At 39.9% G+C, this 20,434-nt stretch overlaps 1 protein-coding gene across 5 annotated transcripts in view; it reads right to left on the bottom strand.

Annotated features, from left to right (window-relative positions):
- TANGO2 (transport and golgi organization 2 homolog) overlaps nucleotides 1-20,434 on the bottom strand; it is a 55,320-nt gene that overhangs the window by 8,644 nt on the left and 26,242 nt on the right. For all 5 annotated transcript variants that reach the window (XM_053471280.1, XM_053471273.1, XM_053471290.1 and 2 more), the window contains 2 exons: nucleotides 19,540-19,654; nucleotides 1,516-1,586 (listed from right to left, as the gene is read on the bottom strand). In XM_053471280.1, coding sequence (XP_053327255.1) covers nucleotides 1,516-1,586; nucleotides 19,540-19,654 — 186 coding nt within the window. The remainder of the gene's footprint in view (nucleotides 1-1,515; nucleotides 1,587-19,539; nucleotides 19,655-20,434) is intronic.

Raw genomic sequence — 20,434 nt, 5'->3', positions numbered from 1 at the left:
TGGGGGGTAGGCTGACCTACTGGCAAATCAGCCCCTTAGTCAGTGCCCCGTTCACTTGATGGGCCAGTTGGGAAGCTCAGAGATGTCCCTTGTAACTGTCCCAATCAAACTATCGAGGTCTAAGGCCTAGCTGACAAGGGCTGCAGAGCAATCTGTATGTGCACCATGCATCCTTAAGAGTCAGAGGGCCATGATACCATGTCATATTCCAGTGCTCAGCAGAGAGGACAATGGTAGATAGATGAACGCTGGGCTGGTCCCAAGCCTAAATTCACCGATTGGGATCCTAAAAGTGGCCACAGGTAACTTGAAGATGGTGTAACCGAATTGATCAGTCAAAGGAGTTATCTATTTTATTAATCACAAAGCCATTGGGAAAACCCAGGAAACATGTCCCAACAAGTTGCAGTGTCTATCGAGTATCTTATACTAAAATCTTGGAAGATTGTAATGAGAAAGCGTTTGCTAATACTTGCACATGCATGTGAAGACATTTTTGTCTCAGGTTGTACTATTTACTGCCAGGGTAAATAATAGAACTGGAAATACTGAATACTAGAGAAAGTAGAGTAGAACTTTGACAGTAAAACATTTTTCTTTCTGGGAGAAAAGTCACAATTAGGAAAACAAAATACAGGAGGATGAACACGGAAAACAAAATACAGGAGGATGAACACGGAAAACAAAATACAGGAGGATGAACACGGAAAACAAAATACAGGAGGATGTTGCAGCAACAAAGGGATTTGCAAACCTGACATGAGGCAGCTGTTTCTTGTAATACTTATTTTTTTTGTCTCTAATACTAATGCCAATGTCACTGTTCCTACCATTGCCTCGAAACATTTATCCAGCAGAGCCATCTACATCTCAACACAAGCCTGAAACAGTAATAACCACTGAGCCATACACTGTAAGGGATCCAGCCAGTAAAGGGGCAAAGCTATAGACATCCAACTTGTGTTTGAGAGAAGCATCTTCCTTGACATAAATACATCTCAGTAAGCTACGCTTTCACAAAGCTCATATCCATGCCATTCTACACACAGGTGCGATATGTGATAAACCAACCAAAAAAATCAAAATGTTCTGCAAGACCATACTGCTGAAGAAAGTATTAGTTAAAGTTTGATTAAACACACTTGTTTTGTCAAATCAGCTAGCAATAATTTGTAAGTCAAGGAACTGTTTAGATCCGAGCACATGTTTGGCCGTTCTATTTTGGGGGGTTTGTTCCACTTTCAGAAAACTTTAAGTGGGTGTATGAAAGCAAGGAAACAAGAATATTTTGATATTTTACTGCTACATAAACTGGTTCAAACATGTTAAACCAATAAACATTTGTAAGAAGCTCTGCTGTTATTGTACTAAAATCTCTTACCTATTAGGCTAGAATTTTTTTTCTTTCAAGGCACAGTCCTTGGAATTCATGTGTAGAAATATTTCTAATGTGTTTATAATATGGAAATATTCAGAGCATGTGGTCTGGGGAAGAACAAAAAAAACCACACCGACCTGGATTTAATTGGACAGGTTCTTTTTCTCCTTTCGATCCATAATAAGAAAGAACATCACCTTTTGTGTTGCTAAAAAAAAAAAAAAAAAAAAAAATTATAAAAAAAATAAAACAAGGTAAATCTCTGCAGTGCAAATACGCTGATAAACAATACAAAACATAAAAAAACAAGGTTTATATCATTTAGAATAAAAAATGGTTGATTGTACGGATCTAATTGAAAAAATTAATTGGAGGATGAAGTGCAATATAGATGAGGAGGGAAGTTTAATACTGTTGTTTTGGTTTGTTAAAAACTAAAAACCAATTAGGTTAAAAGATACCGTATCGACTCGATTATAGGCCGCTTTAAAGAGTGAAAGTGGAGGGGGGTGAGGCCTATGTTCGGGCAAATACGGTAATTAGTACTAAAATAATGCTAGAATTTGTTACTTTTTTGATGTATTTACTCCATATCCATAAGGTATTTAGTTCCTTGTAAGTTGTCAATGATCTATCCCGGATGCTTTGCTATTTGCTGGAGATGTGAAGAATAAAATGGTATCTTATATTCATATGTGGTGGTACTGTAACAAGATCAAAGCAACCTGGGAGGAAGTGCTTGCTTTCATTAAAATCCTTCCAGCCCAGGATTTTATTAATTTGCCAGAGCCAATACTAGTTCAGGGTAACTGGGCACACCTGACACATGAACAGTCACTCATTTCTGTACACAATCATATTATAGTGGCTACAGTTATGACAACAGCAGGGTACTGGCATTCAAAATATAGTAACTTTTGGAAAACAATAGAACCCTGGAAAATATATCAAATGAAAGTGGGGATAGAGAGGTAGATTCAATCAGATTGGTTTGAAATCACATCAGTTTGACAAATGGAACCAATGGATGGGAATTTTAGACAAATAATGTATCCTGTAAAACAGATTAAAAAAAAAAAAAAGAAAAAAAAGATATGCCTCTGGTCAGAAACCTAATAGTAACTACTCAATAGATGCCTCTGTTTGTCTTAGTTACTGTATTTTCAAAGATTTACAATTTGTGTATGGCGATTGCTATGTATTTTATGATTACTATAATATTGCGTGTTATATTCGGTCATGGACCTGGTCTAAATTATATAAGCAGTATATTTTGCACAAAAAAAAAAAAACACATTTGAATGCTAGCGGGGTGTACCCCACTGGCGCTCTAGTTTCTAAAATTAACGCTTGGTGAAACATTTAATACAAACTTCATAATTTAAAGGACTAAAACAAAACATCAGGCCACCGTAAAAAGACACTTTGTAGCTTCACCACAGACACATAGTTTCACACACTAGCAACCAAACTAAACTCTGTTAAGGCAGTGAATCGTTTACTCATATTTGTGAAGTATTACATACAGGGACATTTTATTTCAGCTATTACCAGTCAAAATGCTGTTTAGTATTAAAAATGTATTGCTCACTCTTGGGGGTCTACAGTTCATTGATTGTTAGCCTAAGGCAGGTAGCCAGGTTAGAGTGTTATGTTTGGGGGAAAAAAGACTGGTGGAATAGTTCTCCACTGTGTTAGAATCTGGCACAGACACAGAGATTGCAGACGGCTTCTACTAAGAACAGTATTCAAAACACTCAAGCTTTTCTTATTAAGTGAAAGCAAAAAAGCCAGTTGATTTTATGGGATGAATGAAATCCCATCAGCAGAAACGTAATGTGCTGAACAGTACCTACTTGGCAGACAATCTCACGCTCCATCATCTCATACCATTCCAAGCTCCATTAAAGTTTTGCCGCTTCTATTATGTTTTCAGCTTAAGAGTGCCCCAACATGCAGAAAATGTCAAAGTTACCCAGGATCTCATGAGTGATCTCAGCAATAAGTTCACATGAGCTATATACCCATTTAATTAAACCTTACATAAAATATAACTCAAGACTTGGTGTGCTTTTTATATACAGGTACAAAATAACAGGATCTCTGTTTTAAATGTAATCAGGACCTTTTACATACTTGTTCATTACTTTAATTTGAAGAACTGCAAATAGCAGAGCACCGATACACAGTATGAGTATATTTGCAAGCTAAACACATACATAAAACCCATTTGTATATGACCTGCATTTTCCCCCACAATACACCTTTTGAGTTGTCTCTCTCTTCTGTTTCTTCCGTGCTTTTCATCATATATTTCATATGCCGTCTTTGACGGGAGTTATTTGTATCAGCCATGGAATATTCTGAAGATTCCTTTCAATGGGGTACCTTTTTTTATTTATAATACCATAATGCCACAGGCCTTTAAATATGATACAGAAAAACAACACCTGCTTCCCAATATTTTTTTCTTCCTTTCTATGATTTCCAACCTAAACATTCATACTTAAAATCACTAGTGAGAACAAGCTGTTGAAATGCTTTAACAGAAACTGTAACAAGCTCTCTAATACTAGTTATGTTCTTTACACAAGTAGAATTTTCTTTATTCTGTGTTTCAGTGTCTTAAAAGACAAGTGCTTAGAAGAAAAAAAAAAAGTATTCATTGGGGAACCCTCCTGTAATCTTATGTACTTCTGCTGACCATTTTAATGCATCAGATAATGTGCGCAACTTAAATGGTGGGAATTAGGGGGTATATAACATGAACTTTCATAGTCAATATTTTCTTTTGTTCATGTTACCATTGTGAAAACGCAAATAAATATTTACCGACCTCACAAAGAGTTACAAAGAAAATCACATGTCTGGCTTTAACATAGTTTTATTCACAGACCACGACTTGCATACAGAGCTGGCCTCCATGCACACAGATAGTTCTTGGTTGTTATAATGTTACAGTGGCCCTGCGATATTGCAGCCCAAAATCACTGTGTACCCCCATTAGTGGCTGTATGTGGAATTGCAAGTACAAGCACGTGCAAACAAAAGAAAAAGCAGCGTTAGTGGCACATAATCATAAACGTTTGCCATCCTCTAATTAGCATGTGATATAGGCTGATAAAAAGGAAGGCAACGTGAGTCCATGTGATACAGTGTGGAGTATCAATGCTTATTCTGGTTATTTGTTAAGCTTACATTTATGAATGTATTTTCACTGCTTCAGAGTCTACACATACACAGGAGAGCATGAATACCTGTGGTGTTTACGGACAGTCATGGTTATCTTATTAGAGTAAGAGCTTCTGGATGTGGGATGGAGTTTGTTTTTGTGTAGATAGGCTCAGTTAACAATATCGATGCTTGCAAAGGGGCTTTTTGTTTTAAGCTTTAATGAGTGGTATAGAAAGGTATGCCTATAATTATCATCCTGTTTTAAAATCTATTGCTCTTATGGATGATCCAATTATGAAACAATAATTCATGAAAAACAAAGGCTCACAAGGGCATGCCTGTGTGTCACAGACAAGGGCAGCCATCACCACTTACCACCTCAACTTTAATTTTGGGGCATCTTAGGTTACCCCAAACACAACGCAATTACAGTATTAAATTGAATCTAATCTGAAGTTTCACAATGCTATGTACAAAAATATAGGAAGGAAAAAAACATACATAACAATGATTACAAAAATGGAAGAAACACAAGAGATCCCTACAAACAATTACTAATACCAGAGTCATTGTGGAAACTTCAGATGGATAAGTTGGTAAAGTTATCCTTGAAGTTGCTAAAAATAAATTCCAAGTTTTATTCTCAGGTTCCCATTCTTATAAGAATCTCTCTCTTGCGGACCATTCATTTGCTGTCATGTGGGGAGAGGAGTGTGTAATACAGGCACTTTACAACACTCCTAATAAGCTGGGTCATAGTATCTGGCAGCAAACTTCGGTCTGATATTTTAAAATTCCATATTTTCTTGAAATGGTACCTTGTACCTTAACTCTTGGGTGATCACGTCCCCCATGTTATTACAAACATACAGGTACCAAACACTCACGCTCAGCTAGGTCACCCATTTTTGCTATTATTCTGGAGATCACACTGTCAGCACGCAGAACATCTTCACGTGGATCAAGTCATGATTTTACTATACAAACATAACTATATTTCTCAAATCAGAACGCTGAAGATACAGCCCCACCTTTTTTTGTTTTTTACTTTATTTCAGTCCTTTTTATTTCCCTAGGTATGGAAAACCTCCAGCCAGCTCAAGTTCTCATGTGGTCTGTCTCTGCTTCTTTCATGACTCCTCCTTCCTAGCAAACAGATCATCTTCATCTTGTTCTTCGCATTGATCTCACATCATGTGCTGCTTTTTTGAGACCTTTCAGCCTACTTCACAGGTTCTGTTTAATTGATGTTCATCATGACTGGGTGTGTCCCAAGTTGAACCCAATTATCAATTAAGGAATTATGGGAAAATCAATATATTATAGGGCTGCAACTAACGATTATTTTAATAATCGATTAGTTGGCCGATTATTTTTTCGATTAATCGATTAATCGGATAAAAAAAAAACAATATGCAAATTTTTCGTTTATTTAAAATAATTTAATGAACTGGATGTTAAAAAACAACTTAAAATTTACATTAACATTCTTATTTTGTTATGATGTAATAAAAAACAATATTTTCAAAGTACAAGAACCCAAACACAATATTTATGCACTTTGCACCCAGCACTTTGCACCCAGCCCTGGCAGTTTGCACCCAGCCCTGGCAGTTTGCACCCAGCACTTTGCACCCAGCCCTGGCACTTTGCACCCAGCCCTGACACTTTGCACCCAGCACTTTGCCCCAGCCCTGGCAATTTGCACCCAGCATTTTTCACCCAGCCCTGGCACTTTGCACCCAGCCCTGGCACTTTGCACCCAGCACTTTGCCCCAGCCCTGGCACTTTGCACCCAGCACTTTGCCCCAGCCCTGGCACTTTACACCCAGCACTCAGCACTTTGCACCCAGCCCTGGCACTTTGCCCCTGCACCCAGTCTCCAACTCTGCCCTGCCCCCACATTCTGCCCTGCCCCCACACTCACACCCTGCCCTGCATCCCCACCCCCACTCTGCCCTGCACCCAGTCTCCCACTCTGATCTGCCACCCCACGCTCACTCTGCCCAGCACCCACACTCACACCCTGCATCCCCACCCCCACTCTGCCCTGCACCCACACTCACACCCTGCCCTGCATCTCCACCCCCACTCTGCCCTGCACCCAGTCTCCTACCCATTCGCTCTGTGCGAATGGAGCCACTCACACAGAGCGAATCGCTCTGTGCGAATGGAGCCACTTGCACAAAGCCACTCGCACAGAGCCACTCGCACAGAGCGAATCGCACATAGACAAAGAATACTTACCTCCTCTACGGACTCGATCCACTTCCAAGCTTCAAGTTTAAAACTTTATTGAAGTCTTGATTGAAGCGCGTCACATCCGTCACGTAGCTAAAAGAAGGCGGAGACTGCAGAGCGTGTAGCAGAAGCGGGGAACGCTCGCGGAGGTAAGTAAAAGGAGCCGAGTGCTCCAACAACGAATCGATCACTCGATTAATAGATAACGGAAATCGTCGACAACGATTTCCGTTATCGATTATTATCGATTCGTTGTTTCAGCCCTAATATATTACATTAGATGCTACTTCTGCTGAAGAGGAGGAAGGATGGCTTTAATTTTAATTAGAATTTTATTGCAGAATTACATACATCTATTAAATTTGTTATTTGCATGGTAGTACATGAAGCCGACAACACGGCAAAACTGGTCTACTGGGATACCTCCCGGTAAGCTGCCTCCTCCGATGGCCATTTAATTATACGAGTGCAGCCGCCAATGAAGCTGCAATAGCAAAATAGTCCCTTCAGCTGCATTGGCGGCTGTGGCCACAGCCACACGTATACAAGTGAACAGCCTTCCATTTACCGTGGGGTCACGCCTGCCAGTCAGCGCCATGCCTGACATGACGTCATATTCGGTGTGGCGCTGACTGGCTGACGTGACCCCACAATAAAAGCAAGACTGCTCACGTAGTGTGCGACCACCACAGAGAAAGCCGTGGATGAGACAGAGGGTGCAAAATGGAGGGAGTGAGCTAGTGAGTGGGAAGGAGTATGTATAAATGTATGATAGAATAAGAATGTATGTATAAGTGTGTGTTAACATTAATGTGTAAGTGTGTGTGAGCTTGGATGTGTTTGGAGGCAAAAATGGCACAGACAGGCAATTAAGAGACTGACAAGCTGTGCAGCAAAGATTAAACAGGTAGACAGTTTGGGGCAAAGATAGCACAGACATGTCTGGGGTCTATGATGGCATTGGCAAGCTGTTTTGGGGGCAAAGGTGCCACAGGCAAGTTGCTTTGGGGCAAAAGTGGCACATGTTGCTTGTGAAGAGGGGGTACAATTAATTTGCTCACCTGGACTTGGTTTCTAGTTACACCCCTGTGTTAAGTTGTATGAATTAATGAAAAGTATTGTTTAATATTGTATGAATATGAAGGGGGTATGCTAAGGGAAGGGTATTAAGATAATGTGGTGCAATATGGGGTGATATTGGTAGGGAATGGAAATGATGGTGGGGAGGAATCCGATAATGGAGGGGTAAGAATATGTTGGTTGGGGATGAATGTGGTTGGGTATTAGAATGAATTAGAATGAACACTCTATTCTAAACAAAAATTATTGGGACCAGAACCTGACATGTGCAGTGTGACCAAAAGAAGCACCACAAAATAGGTTTTGTTTTAATTCAGTCCAGCCCTGAGGATATGATTTTATTTGCTGGTACGTCAATTCCTGCAAGATTTTTCTCTCCGTTTAATGAATGGAATGAATCCAGACAAGAGACGGTGTTCCAAACTTTTTTTTAAAAAAGGACCGCAAATGTACTAGTGGTTATTAGTGATGCTGTTCTATAGACTCAACGTTTAAAATACCTTGACAATACACATTTGGACAGCAAGCTCCTTCATAAAGCCTCACAAGAAGAACTGAAATTGGCATTTAACATTCTGGCTTTATCTTCAGAGGCCAGAAGAGCCCCATGGTTAAAACCTTTGAAAGGAGACATTGTGTCCAAGAATTCATTATACATTATTTGTTTTGATTCATTTGTTCGAACACGTTACGTTACGGTAAAAGATATTTTGAGGGGAAAAAACAGGATGAAACAATGTTTCTTTTTGTAATCATCTAGAAATACTTTCACTGAATCAGGGGCTATCGTTCCTTACAAGGCAAGGAGAACATGTTTTCCTCATAAATCCGAACAGCACATCCATAAGCTAGATCCTTAGCTTTCTTCAGAAACTAACAAAAAAAAGGGGTGAAGCTAAATACAATGTACGTTTTTCTGCCTTCAGACCCTTCCTTATCATTAAAGGAAGGGTCATTGTAGCCATAAAACCCAGACCAGGAATTATTTTACTGACCTATGTCTTTGAACTCTTGACCATATTGAGATTACATTATTGACATTTAACATTTAGAGTGACAGATGTAACTATGCTCTGAAAGGCAACAATGTACATCGTAGCATTTCAGGCACCCTATCCAGCGAAAAATAAATACTGCATGTTTGCCCAAAAATACACTTGGCCATAACACATACATGTGCTTGTTGAACATCCCATTCCAAGACCATGGGCATAAATATAGAGTCCTTTCCCCCTTTTGCAGCTATGACAGTCACCACTCTTCTGGGAAGGCTTTCCAAAAGATTTTAGAGTGTGTCTGTGGGATTTTGTGCCCATTCAGCAAAAAGTGCATTTTTGAGGTCAGCCATCGATGCTGGACGAGAAGGCCTAACTCGTCAGGCACCTACCAGGCAGCGTGTTCCTGCTGCACCTCTGAGAAGGGAAAGGTGGGGGTATGCTGCCGGGTGCCAATGGCAGTTCTCCCCTCCTACTCCCTGTTCTTCACTCCCTATCTGGCAGGGACTTGATGAGGGCTGTCCCGGACAAACACCGCTGCCAGCTGGAGGGGTAGCGCTTTAATGCAAAGAGACATCACCCCTCTTTTATCAGCTTCTACGACAGACAGCAAGGGAGCAAAACATCTGTTGTCACTATTGGCAACGCTTCAAAACCTTGTGGGTATTTCATGTTGTCACTCAGGAATCCAGCTACTCCGTGGGTGGTCCTCATTGTCCCTGTGTCTAGTTTGCCTTATTTTGTCTTTTGACCTACTGGCTTCTGATCCCTGCCTGTTTCCTGGACTTCCATATTTGTTTGCTGCTTGCCACTGACCATTGGAAGACTTCGCTATTTTTCTGAATTTGACAAAGGTAGCATCCTATGACAGAGGTACCTTTTAAGTCACTGAGCTCTTCAGTACCACCCATTCTACTGCCGATGTTTGTCTATAGAAATGGCATACCTTTGCACTTGTTAACAATAGGTGTAGCTGAAACACCTAAACCCAATAATTAGATTTGTCCACATACTCCGTATGTAGCCTATATAAAACAAGATATGGTTGGCACTTAAATATAACTATAACAAAACTATGAAAATTGCCCCAGTCGCCCACAAGGAAGTATATGCCTCGACCCTGGTACTCAAACAGTAAACAGCCTGGGATTTTATCACATAGGGCCTTTGTTAGAACACTCAATAATGTTTATCCATAAATACCAAATCTGGTACAAATGCAGTAAAAGTAGAGCAATCGGCAGGAATACTGTATAGGTTTCTATAGAAATTGCACACTATACCTCATAACACCAGTTAGTATGACAATTAACTGAGGTTTAATAAACCAGGCAGATAAAAAAAAAAATAGTACAACTATGACCTTCAAATAATGCCGAAGGAAATATTTCTTATTTCTGTGAAGTCTTGTTTTACCAAGATTTTAGAAAGATTGAGTGTATTTCTTTGTATTTCGGGGACATTGTCGCTTTTTATGTTTCAGGTGTAAACACTTACAATAACAAAATAGCAGGTAGTAACCAGCTAAAAATGAAGGGATATCAAGGTAATGCCTGTCTATCAAAATGAGACCATTTTATTGTCAATTTAAAGTGCAAAGAGCCTGTTGGACATCAACGGGTCATTTCACATAGAAATACCTTAGTGCTGTCAGAATAACAGAAACCATTACACATATTGTTTATGCTTTGGTAATATGTTAAATGGTTTAGAATTTCTACAAAAAATAGATCATTTTAACTTTCATTCCCACTGCCTTTTGTTTTAAGCATGCACCTGATCTCATTAGTTACGCATTGTGTATCTTATTAAGTCATTGTAATATGATTTATAAATGTTGTTGAAGACAAATATGCGAAAGGCTGAGTGCCCAGAATGCACATTGTATAATGAGCACCACCGTGCACAGGATGAGATTTATAATTAAAATTATCTTTAAAACTGCAGAACCATTTAAAAATAAGACTGAAAAAATTTAATTTTGTAAGGGGTACGCTATATCTATTTGTTTTTTGTATATTTTTAAAACAAACTATAGTACAGATAAACTTAAAAATGAAACCTCCTCTTCCAGGAAAAGTGGAGTCTTGGAGACAGATCCATAATCAATGTCCCTGAGCTATATCAGTGGAGTGAAGTTTCATTTTTGCTTGTCCGTATTTCAACGCTTCCTCATTGTTTCTCAATTACCAGCAGCTTAAGTTGCCAATGGTTATATAGTATGATTAGAGTTCAAATATTTACCAACTGATTTGAGATGCTCTAGTTTGAGTCATGCCGTACTAAGTTTCCCACAGTGTTGTCACAAAAAAGAATTACGGATGGATCTAGCCTGCAGGACATCAGTTCTCTGCATCTGCAGCTCATCCTTTCTGCATTCTTCTTTTCCCCAGATATGGTATCTCAGTTATGGCTACCACCTCCTCTTGAGCAGAATTTAATCACAAGATGGGCGAATGCTCATTAATATTAGTCTAAAACTGAGGGAGTTTAGACCTATATAGACACATTCTGTCAGCAGAAGAGAATCAAATAGCCCAACAGAGCCTGCCCTTTTTAAATCACTTTTTCTTAGTAATTATTTAGGGCAGCTCTGTGCACATCCCAAAGCATGTATTATTTTTGTATTGTATTTACAAGCAAGACTGGCCCTAGCCCAAAGAACACCCCAGACAAGAAGCCCCTTGTACACTATATGCATTTTTTGTATTACTTTTAGAATGCCAATATAGGTATAGATCGCTTGTGCATACCCCCCATAAATTGTCAAAGATCCTTTTGCTCCCATGCCAGGTACCAGACTGACTTTACACATTGGGCTGTTAGCCTCTCCCTAGTCCAGGCACCCCAGGTAGCTGTCTGACTGGCACGGATACCAGCCCCGTTTACATGCTACCAACACTGATGATCATACCTGGGAACTTTTGGCCCCCAGCTACCAGGAGCCTTCCCTTGCGGGACGCGGCCCAGTTTACATGCTACCAACACTGATGAGCATACCTGGGAACTTTTGGCCTCCGGCTACCAGGAGCCTTCCCTTGCGGGACGTGGCCAGGACTGCTCACTGAAGACGGTGGGCGGTCCCGCTGTCTGCTGGAAACACCCCTAATTCAAGGAAAAATGGGTGGGGAGCGAGGATTCAGGTCTTGACCCGGAGAACCGGTGCTTCACCCAGCAATCTTCGAGTCAAACCCGGAAAGCCCCCAGGTATGCCAATGATATGGCAAATAAATTATACTTAAACTTTACTGTTCCCATGGCAATTCTACAGATTACAAGAAGACCATAACTAAAAATGGGGATTTCATACATTATACTGTGTGCGTAATATGCAAAGTCTTTGGAACCTAACAATCATAATTCACCCCACTGGTCATATCTGCATAGTGCAGGAATACAGAGTACATAAAAGTCTCTGGCCAATTTTTTTTTGGAGTATCTTTCTTTTAATGCGAGATTAAGTATATAAATTGAACTATAGGACACATTATATGGAAGATGTACCTCATTATATAATCATTAGCATTTCTGTATATGTTTATGTGCCAATATATACAAAGCTTTGTTTGCTAATGAATGGTTATACACTTTTTGGTCCATCAACAGTGGAACATTAAGAGGCTACCCAACACTTTGTAATGGAAATACCCTTCTGCATTGATGGTAATAAAGGCCTAGCTTACAAGTGGTAGCTTTGAGGACTAACGGTAAACCATATGGAACTTTGGTTGAGCTTTCCCAGTGTTTTACCACCTTGTTGACAGAGTATGCAATTTTAACATCTCTGAACCAATAGTAATTTCAGTTTAAGCAGCATGTAAACCTAATCCAAACACCAGTACAGTCTGTGCTTCATCACTTTCTAATGCAAGAGTTCTCTAAGGTACTGGAGGGAGGCTGAAACATCAAATATATAATGTCTGCTGCAGCTCAGACATACAGGTTGCCGAATGCTAGTAATTCTCTTTAATTGACAGTAATAAAGATCAAATAATATCATTAAAAAATAAAATATCTGGCCATAAAGTTGATCATTTTCACACCTCCTCCGAGCTCCAGTGAAACTACCTCTTGCAGTAGTACAAAAGCCAAGGCTGTGTAAGGAATCTGTGATACAGAACAGAGATTGCCAATTATTCAGACCTGCAGATACGAAATAAAGCCTTGTCTGAACCCTGCTGGTTACTTAACATTTTGCTGGTGTTTAGATCAGGGCTCTGAAACAACATTCTAGGTAAGAAAAAGAAAAAAAAAACAAAACCTTTGAAATAAAATGTTTTACTGCATTGTTTATAAAATGTGATCTGATCTATGTTTTGACCCCTTAACGACCAGGGTATTTTGTTTTATTTTTACCATGTCTGCATTAAATGACCAGAGGAGTTTGTGTTTTTGCTATGTTTTCAGGACAAGTAGGGTTTTATTTAAAAAAAAATTATATATATATATATATATATATATATACACACACACACACACACATATATATACATATATACCGTATTTGCTCGATTATAAGACGAGGTTTTTTTCAGAGCAAATGCTCTGAAAAATACCCCTCGTCTTCTAATCGGGGTCGTCTTCTAATCAGACCTCAAATAGAGGTCTGATTAGGAGACTAAGATCCAGATCCCCTGCACCGCTGCAGGGGACCTGGATCCTCCTGTCTCACCCCCCCCCATACACACACTTACCGGTGCTTCGTTCTGTATTGCCGGGGCAGCGATCCGCGCAGCCGGAAGGAGGTGGAGTTGGCAGCGGGGGTTTGTCTCCGTCCGTCGCGTATACCTTCCCCCGGCTGTCAGAGATCAGAGTTCCCCGCACCGGTGCGGGGAACACTGATCTCTGACAGCCGGGGAAGGTATTCGAGACGGACGCAGACAAACCCCCGCTGCCAACTCCACCTCCTTCCGGCTGCAGCAGAAAGAGACGTTAACCCGCTGCCCCGGCAAAACAGCATGAAATTGGAAGCACCGGTAAGTAAGTAAGTAAGTGTGTGTGTGTGTGCGTTAGTGTGTTAAATGGGGGCATAGGGCATTTCTGGAATGCCTTATACCCCTATTTGCCACAATGGCACTTAGGGGGTTAAAAAGCATATTATGGGGCAGAGTGGCATATAGGGCATTTCACCTCCCTATTTCACTCTGCCCCATAATATGCCTTTTAACCCCCTAAATGCCAGAGTGGCATATAGGGGTATAAGGCATTTCTAAGGGGGGTAAAAATGCCTTTTAACTCCCTTAATGCCACTCTGCCTCCTGGAATGCCTTATACCTCCCTATATGCCACTCTGCCCCATAAAATGCATTTTAACCCCCTAAATGCCAGAATGGGATATAGGGGTATAAGGCATTTCTGGAGGCAGAGTGGCACATAGGGGGTCAAAAGGCATACCATGGGGCACAGTGGCATATAGAGGGTTAAAAGGCATATCATGGGCCACAGTGCCATATTGGCGTGGCAAGCCTGGGGGCAGATGTGCGTTACTGGGGGACAGGTTGGAAAATACAAGGAAATAAAAATAAAAAAAAATATTTTTCTCAATCATAGCTTTTATTTAAAAAAAATAGTTTACATGAATTAACATTTACTGGTAAAACTTTTTTCCTATAGGGTCGTCTTATATTCAGGCTTTTTCTTTTTTTCCTAAGTTAATATTCAGATTTTGGGGGGTCGTCTTATAATCAGGGTCGTCTTATAATCGAGCAAATACGGTATATATACATATATTATATTTATATATATATACACACACACATATATTTACATATACACACACATACATACATACATATACACACACACACACACTCACTGGCCACTTTATTAGGTACCCCTTTTGCCTTCAGAACTGCCTTCATTCTTTGTGGCATACTTTCTACATGGTGTTGGAAACATTGCTCAGACATTTTGGTCCATATGGGCATGATGGCATCACGCAGTTGCTGCAAATTTGTCGGCTGCACATCCATGATGTAAATCTCCCGTTCTAGCACATCTCAAAAGTTCTCTATTGCATTGAGATCTGGTGACTGTGGAGGCCATTGGAGTACAATGAACCCATTGCCATTTTCAAGAAGCCAGGTTGAGATGATGTGAGCGTTGTGACATGGTGCATTATCCTGCTGGAAGTAGCCATCAGAAGATGGGTACACTGTGGTCAGCAACAATACTCAGGTAGGCTATCGTGTTTAAACAATGCTCAGTTGGTACTAAGGGGCCCAAAGTGTGCCAAGAAAATGTCACCCACACCATTACACCACCACCAGCCTGAACCGTTGATACAAGGCAGGATGGATCCATGCTTTCATGTTGTTTATGCCAAATTCTGAACCTGCCATCTGAATATCGCAGCTGGAATCGAGACTCATCAGACCAGGCAACATTCTTCCAGTCTTCCACTGTTCAATTTTGGTGCGCCTGTGCGAATTGTAGCCTTCGTTTCTGTTCTTAGCCGACAGGAGCAGCACCCAGTGTGGTCTTCTGCCGCTGTAGCCCATCTGCTTTAAGGTTCAACGTGTTATGTGTTCAGAGATGGTATTCTGCATACGTTGGTTGTAACTAGGGTTTTATTTTGGTTACTGTTGCCTTTCTGTCATCTCAAACCAGTCTACCCATTCTCCTCTGACATCAACAAGGCATTTTCGTCCACACAACTGCCGCTCATTGGATATTTTCTTGTTTTTCGGACCATTCTCTGTTAACCCTAGAGATTGTTGTGCATGAAAATCCCAGTAGATCAGCAGTTTCTGAAATACTCAGACCAGCCCATCTGGCACCAACAACCATGCCACGTTCAAACTCATTTAAACCCCCTTTCTTTCCCATTTTGATGCTCGGTTTGAACTTCAGCAAGTTGTCTTGACCACGTCTACATGCCTAAATGCATTATGTTGCTGACATGCGATTGGCTGATTAGCCATTTGTGTTAACAAGCAATTGAACAGGTATACCTAATAAAGTGACCAGTGATTATATATACATATATATAAAATCACACACACGGTATAGATTATGCAATATAGTGATATAAGTGAGATAAATATCAGCCTCCACCCTCCTTCATTCCTCATGTTCTGGTTTACCCTACTCCATCTAAAAGGCTTTCATGCCATTACAAGCTCAGTTCCCCTCTAGTTTCAATCTGTGTACTAATGATTAAAGCAGAGAAATCATTATTGAAGAATAGGACATAGCTTTTTTCACCAACATCCTTCACAACAGGGAGACAACATATCTAATTCAGCTTTAAAAAAGTTCTCACAAATAATAGATTGTCTCTTTAAACATCACATCAGTGCTCACCTAGAGAAATGCAAGAGCATATTTGATTTGTATTATAGGCACTGGAGAGCACTGAATTGCCAGAACCATCTTTTGATCATTTGCATGAGAAGGCTACTTGTTTCTATTTTCAGGTCTATCTGCTTCTACTGCCAAATTCTGTGCAACACAGAACAGACAGGTCATGAACTCACTGGAGACCTTTCAGTACTGTGAATGGTTGGTGGGGCTGTGCAATGGACAGACTCAAACTGCTGAAATAACTAACTCTAGATACACAAAACTGCTTAACCACAAACATACTCTTTAGTGCTGCTCAAGCTTGTATCTAATAACAAATATCAAAAAGGCTAAGGATAATACATTTAAGACATTTTACTCTTATGGCAAGAATCACAATAGACTTTAAAAAAAAAAATCTAAGGGCCGTGGTTCAACTATAAAGGTAGACTCAACAAAGTAAATGTCCTTATAGTAGTCTGTCATTATACTTGAGTAAGACAGAACAAGTTCTAAAAGCTTATGCTATTTATTAAACTTGTCAAATAATACATTACTACAATAGCACAATGCATATATCACAAAGCATGTATATGGGGCATGTAGCATTTTAAACCATAGTACATTACATTACAGCCACTGGCATATATTGCTGAATAGCTACATATTTAGTAACTTTCAGGAGCTATTGCCTAGAGCAGGGGCGTCCAACATGCGGCCTGTGAGACCTCAAGGTGCGGCCTGCGTGAGAACAGCAGCCAAGGCAATCGGGATCACAAGAGCTCTGCTGCTTACCTGTGGGAGGGTCTTTTGTACTGTACAGAGGAAGCGGAACCCAGCAGAATCACGTGAATGTACGTGATATCACATGACTCTGCTCCAGTCCTGCTTCCTCTGTGCAGTACAAGGGCACGCGGAGGGAGGCCGCGCCCCCTGCTGAAGTCTCTGAGCAGCATCAAGAGAGCTGCAGTGCAGGTAAGGGGGTGGAGGAGGGTGTTTGAATGAGTATGCGTGATTGAGGGAATGAGTATATGAATGAATGAGTGTGTGTGATAGCATGGATGTGTAAGTGCTGTAACGTAGGCATGATGGGACTGTGATTGCTGTTAGAAATCACACTCCTATCATGGCAAGTCAGCCAGTACATGCTGAAACCTGGCTAGCTGCCCCCTTGTGTATTGATGCTGCCAGCAGTATGGGGTCTACACATCACTTACAGCCACCCTGTACCAGCATGTACTGGCTGACTTGGCATGATAGGAGTGTGATTGCTAACAGCAATCACAGTTCCATCATGCCTAGGTTCCAGCATTTACTGGTTGCCTGGGTATGATAGGAGTGTGATTGCTGTGTGATAGCACACTCTTATCATGCCAAGTCATATTGTTGTTTTTTTTGTCCAATTGTGGTGTGTTACTTACTTTTAATAAAAGTGTGTTTTTTTAAAAAATTATTTTTAAAAGGTGGGGGGTCATTTTCGGCTAAGTGAACCCTGAATTTTCAGTTTTGGTCCAGAATTTTCATTTTGGTGCATCCCTAGAATAAATAGAACTATTTCATTTTTAATTATCCTGAAACCTGAATTTGTAGTCACAAAACTTTCTAGGCCCAGAAATCAGTGAGAGGAAAAGGTTTTGTGTCATTTACTTTATTTTAATCTGCATATTTATTAAAGGCCATATTTTCTCACAGTGAAAAATGAGTGTGGCCCGCGCACGTATACAATTTTGATTAAGTGGCCCACTGCAGAAAATACTTGGACACCCCTGGCCTAGAGTAAATTAGGAAGCTCTTAACTCACAATTATCATTGATGCCTTCACTCTGCAGCCGCCACAAACCTACAGTTTCTTCTTTACACATTCCAAAGATCTCTTTGTAAACTGGGTTGAGTGGAAATGTCTGGGGTTATGCTGCCATATTCCAAACTTATGAATGGGTTAAACTTTGTTGATATTCCTCAAACCATGGAACATGGAAGTTGTGCCAGCTAAGTAAGAGCAGCCTGATCGGAGGGTTTTGAATCTTGCTTCCTAATACTGTTAAAGCAATTTTCATTCCCCAAGCACTACCTTACCATATGGATTATGTTAATAATAAGAACATGAAACAAAAAGAAAGAACAATGCTGTGCTTGTTAATCTTATCCCATTTGTGTCCTGCCAAGTGCTGCCTACTTCGTATTCCTGTTCTTTTATCTGGTTCAAGAAATAAAGGAGGAAAAACATTCTGTGCCATTAGGATCAATGAATATACTCTCATTGGTCATGACTTTTACTGCAGCACAGGCATTACCATTCAAGCACAAAACCCATTTTGCATTACTTTTCTAAAACACAAATAGCTGATTTACTGTACTAACCTAAGTGGGCACTGGATATATATAAAGAAACCTGTTTTTCACCCATGGTTTCATAACTATTTCAAATTACTTTTGCTGAATACAACAACATGGTGTATGCCTAGCCATTTTTTGTATGTATATACTGTATATGTGTACACACACACACTTTGATACCATACCCAGGCAAGTGTTAAGTGTGGATTTTGTGTAAACCCTTTATACAAATAATGCTTATGTATGTACCTCCATCATATCATTATTTCTGGCTATGAGGCAGATTCTGTGCTTTAGTGTGCAGCCATCAGCTGTGTAAAAGTGCATAATTTATCAGCGACTGGTCTTAATTTGTCACAAATTATCTCTAACCTATGTCCCTATGTGCCTGCTTGTGGAGAAACACTTGGAGATAAATAAATGGGAATGAAGAATTGTGCAATACAAAGAAAGGGACGTTTACCCATTTTTATATCGCTGCATCAAGATTATTAAGTGTATAGAACCATAAAATGCAGAATTTGGGAAAGATAACAAATCCACTTTAATAAATGCCACTGTTTCCAGGTATACATGTAAAGTGTATAATGCTTATTTTAATCTGTAAACACTCTTCTCATGAAATTAAAGAGACTGATGATATTTTAGCGAAAAGCTGTAATAGAAGTAAGCAATGGGTCAATCCACGTTCTTCTGTTTCAAAGGCAATCAGTCGGAAATGGGCAGATGCATTACCCATATCATACCAAAACATTAATGCTAAAAACAGCAGTAAGATAATTATTTCAAACCAACTCACTTGGAGCAATCTAAAGTTTACGTTTCATGCATTCATTCAAATATATTTTGTTGCACAAAACATAATGAGATTCCCATTTTAGGTAATTACATGACAAGCATGTAATAGACATGTGACTGCTCTGACAATCATTGAGCTGGCAGACTATTAGGCTCCTGGGCATTAGAGTTAAAATGCGGGCTACAGAGTCATTTACCATATATTTCAGACACTGTTTTTTTCCTACAAATATTCTATAAATTTGGACTTACTTAAAATCTGCAGCTACCAAGTTAAAGGGGTTATAGACATGTCCTTCTGCAGATACCTTCTTCAGGTAAGAAAAGCAATCTAGGTCTGATGTTAAGAAATTGGCCACAAGAGCACCTAGGAAAAAATAAAAAACAAGTCAGACTGGTGTGTAATCAAATTCACACAATAGATAAATACATTCATAAAGGGAAATCACTAAAATATGTTAATTTGCTTCTTTCATTGCTTTTTGAAATAAGAACACACAATAGGAAGCAGGACCATCTGTCTCCCAACACTGTTGCAGAAACGTATTAACGCAGTGAGATGCCACTGCAGGCAATCAGCTGTGACATACCAGCCTGTGTTGGTTATAGACATGTGAAATGTGTTTTCCTAGGGAACACGCCTGTTTGGAGACTCGACTGTCCCTTTATCTGGCAAGCAGGACATAAATGAAATTTATTAAAGCCTGCATTGAAACACAGAATTTGACAGCAGATATACCACCGGTTCAACTATGTGTTCTGCACATTTTTCTTAAGGTAGAGACCTATCCCACGCATGTTTAGACTCCCTCATTGTATTATCCTCTACCAACTGCAGAGAGGCTGTTCCAGCCAATCAGTGCTCACCAAGCCAGCACTGGACCTGACTGGAGGCAAGTATATTATCTGCATGGAGAATGGTTTCACTGAACACACCTCCAGCACAGACAATAGCTGGGGGACAAGCAAAGCGGCAAATGCATATGGGGAGACTCACAAAGCTATCATATGCATTAAAGTTCATATGTGTGGAGTGTCCCTTCAAAGCATGCAATAAGTCGACAATGTTTTTAAATATGCCTTGCATAGCAGATATTAAAATGGCCTTTAATTAATTTGATATGTTAAATCATTTTCTTAAATCTTA

The sequence above is a fragment of the Spea bombifrons genome, chromosome 1, assembly GCF_027358695.1.
Source record: "Spea bombifrons isolate aSpeBom1 chromosome 1, aSpeBom1.2.pri, whole genome shotgun sequence".
NCBI lineage: Eukaryota > Metazoa > Chordata > Amphibia > Anura > Pelobatidae > Spea > Spea bombifrons.
This window is presented reverse-complemented; position numbering and strand designations above follow the sequence as displayed.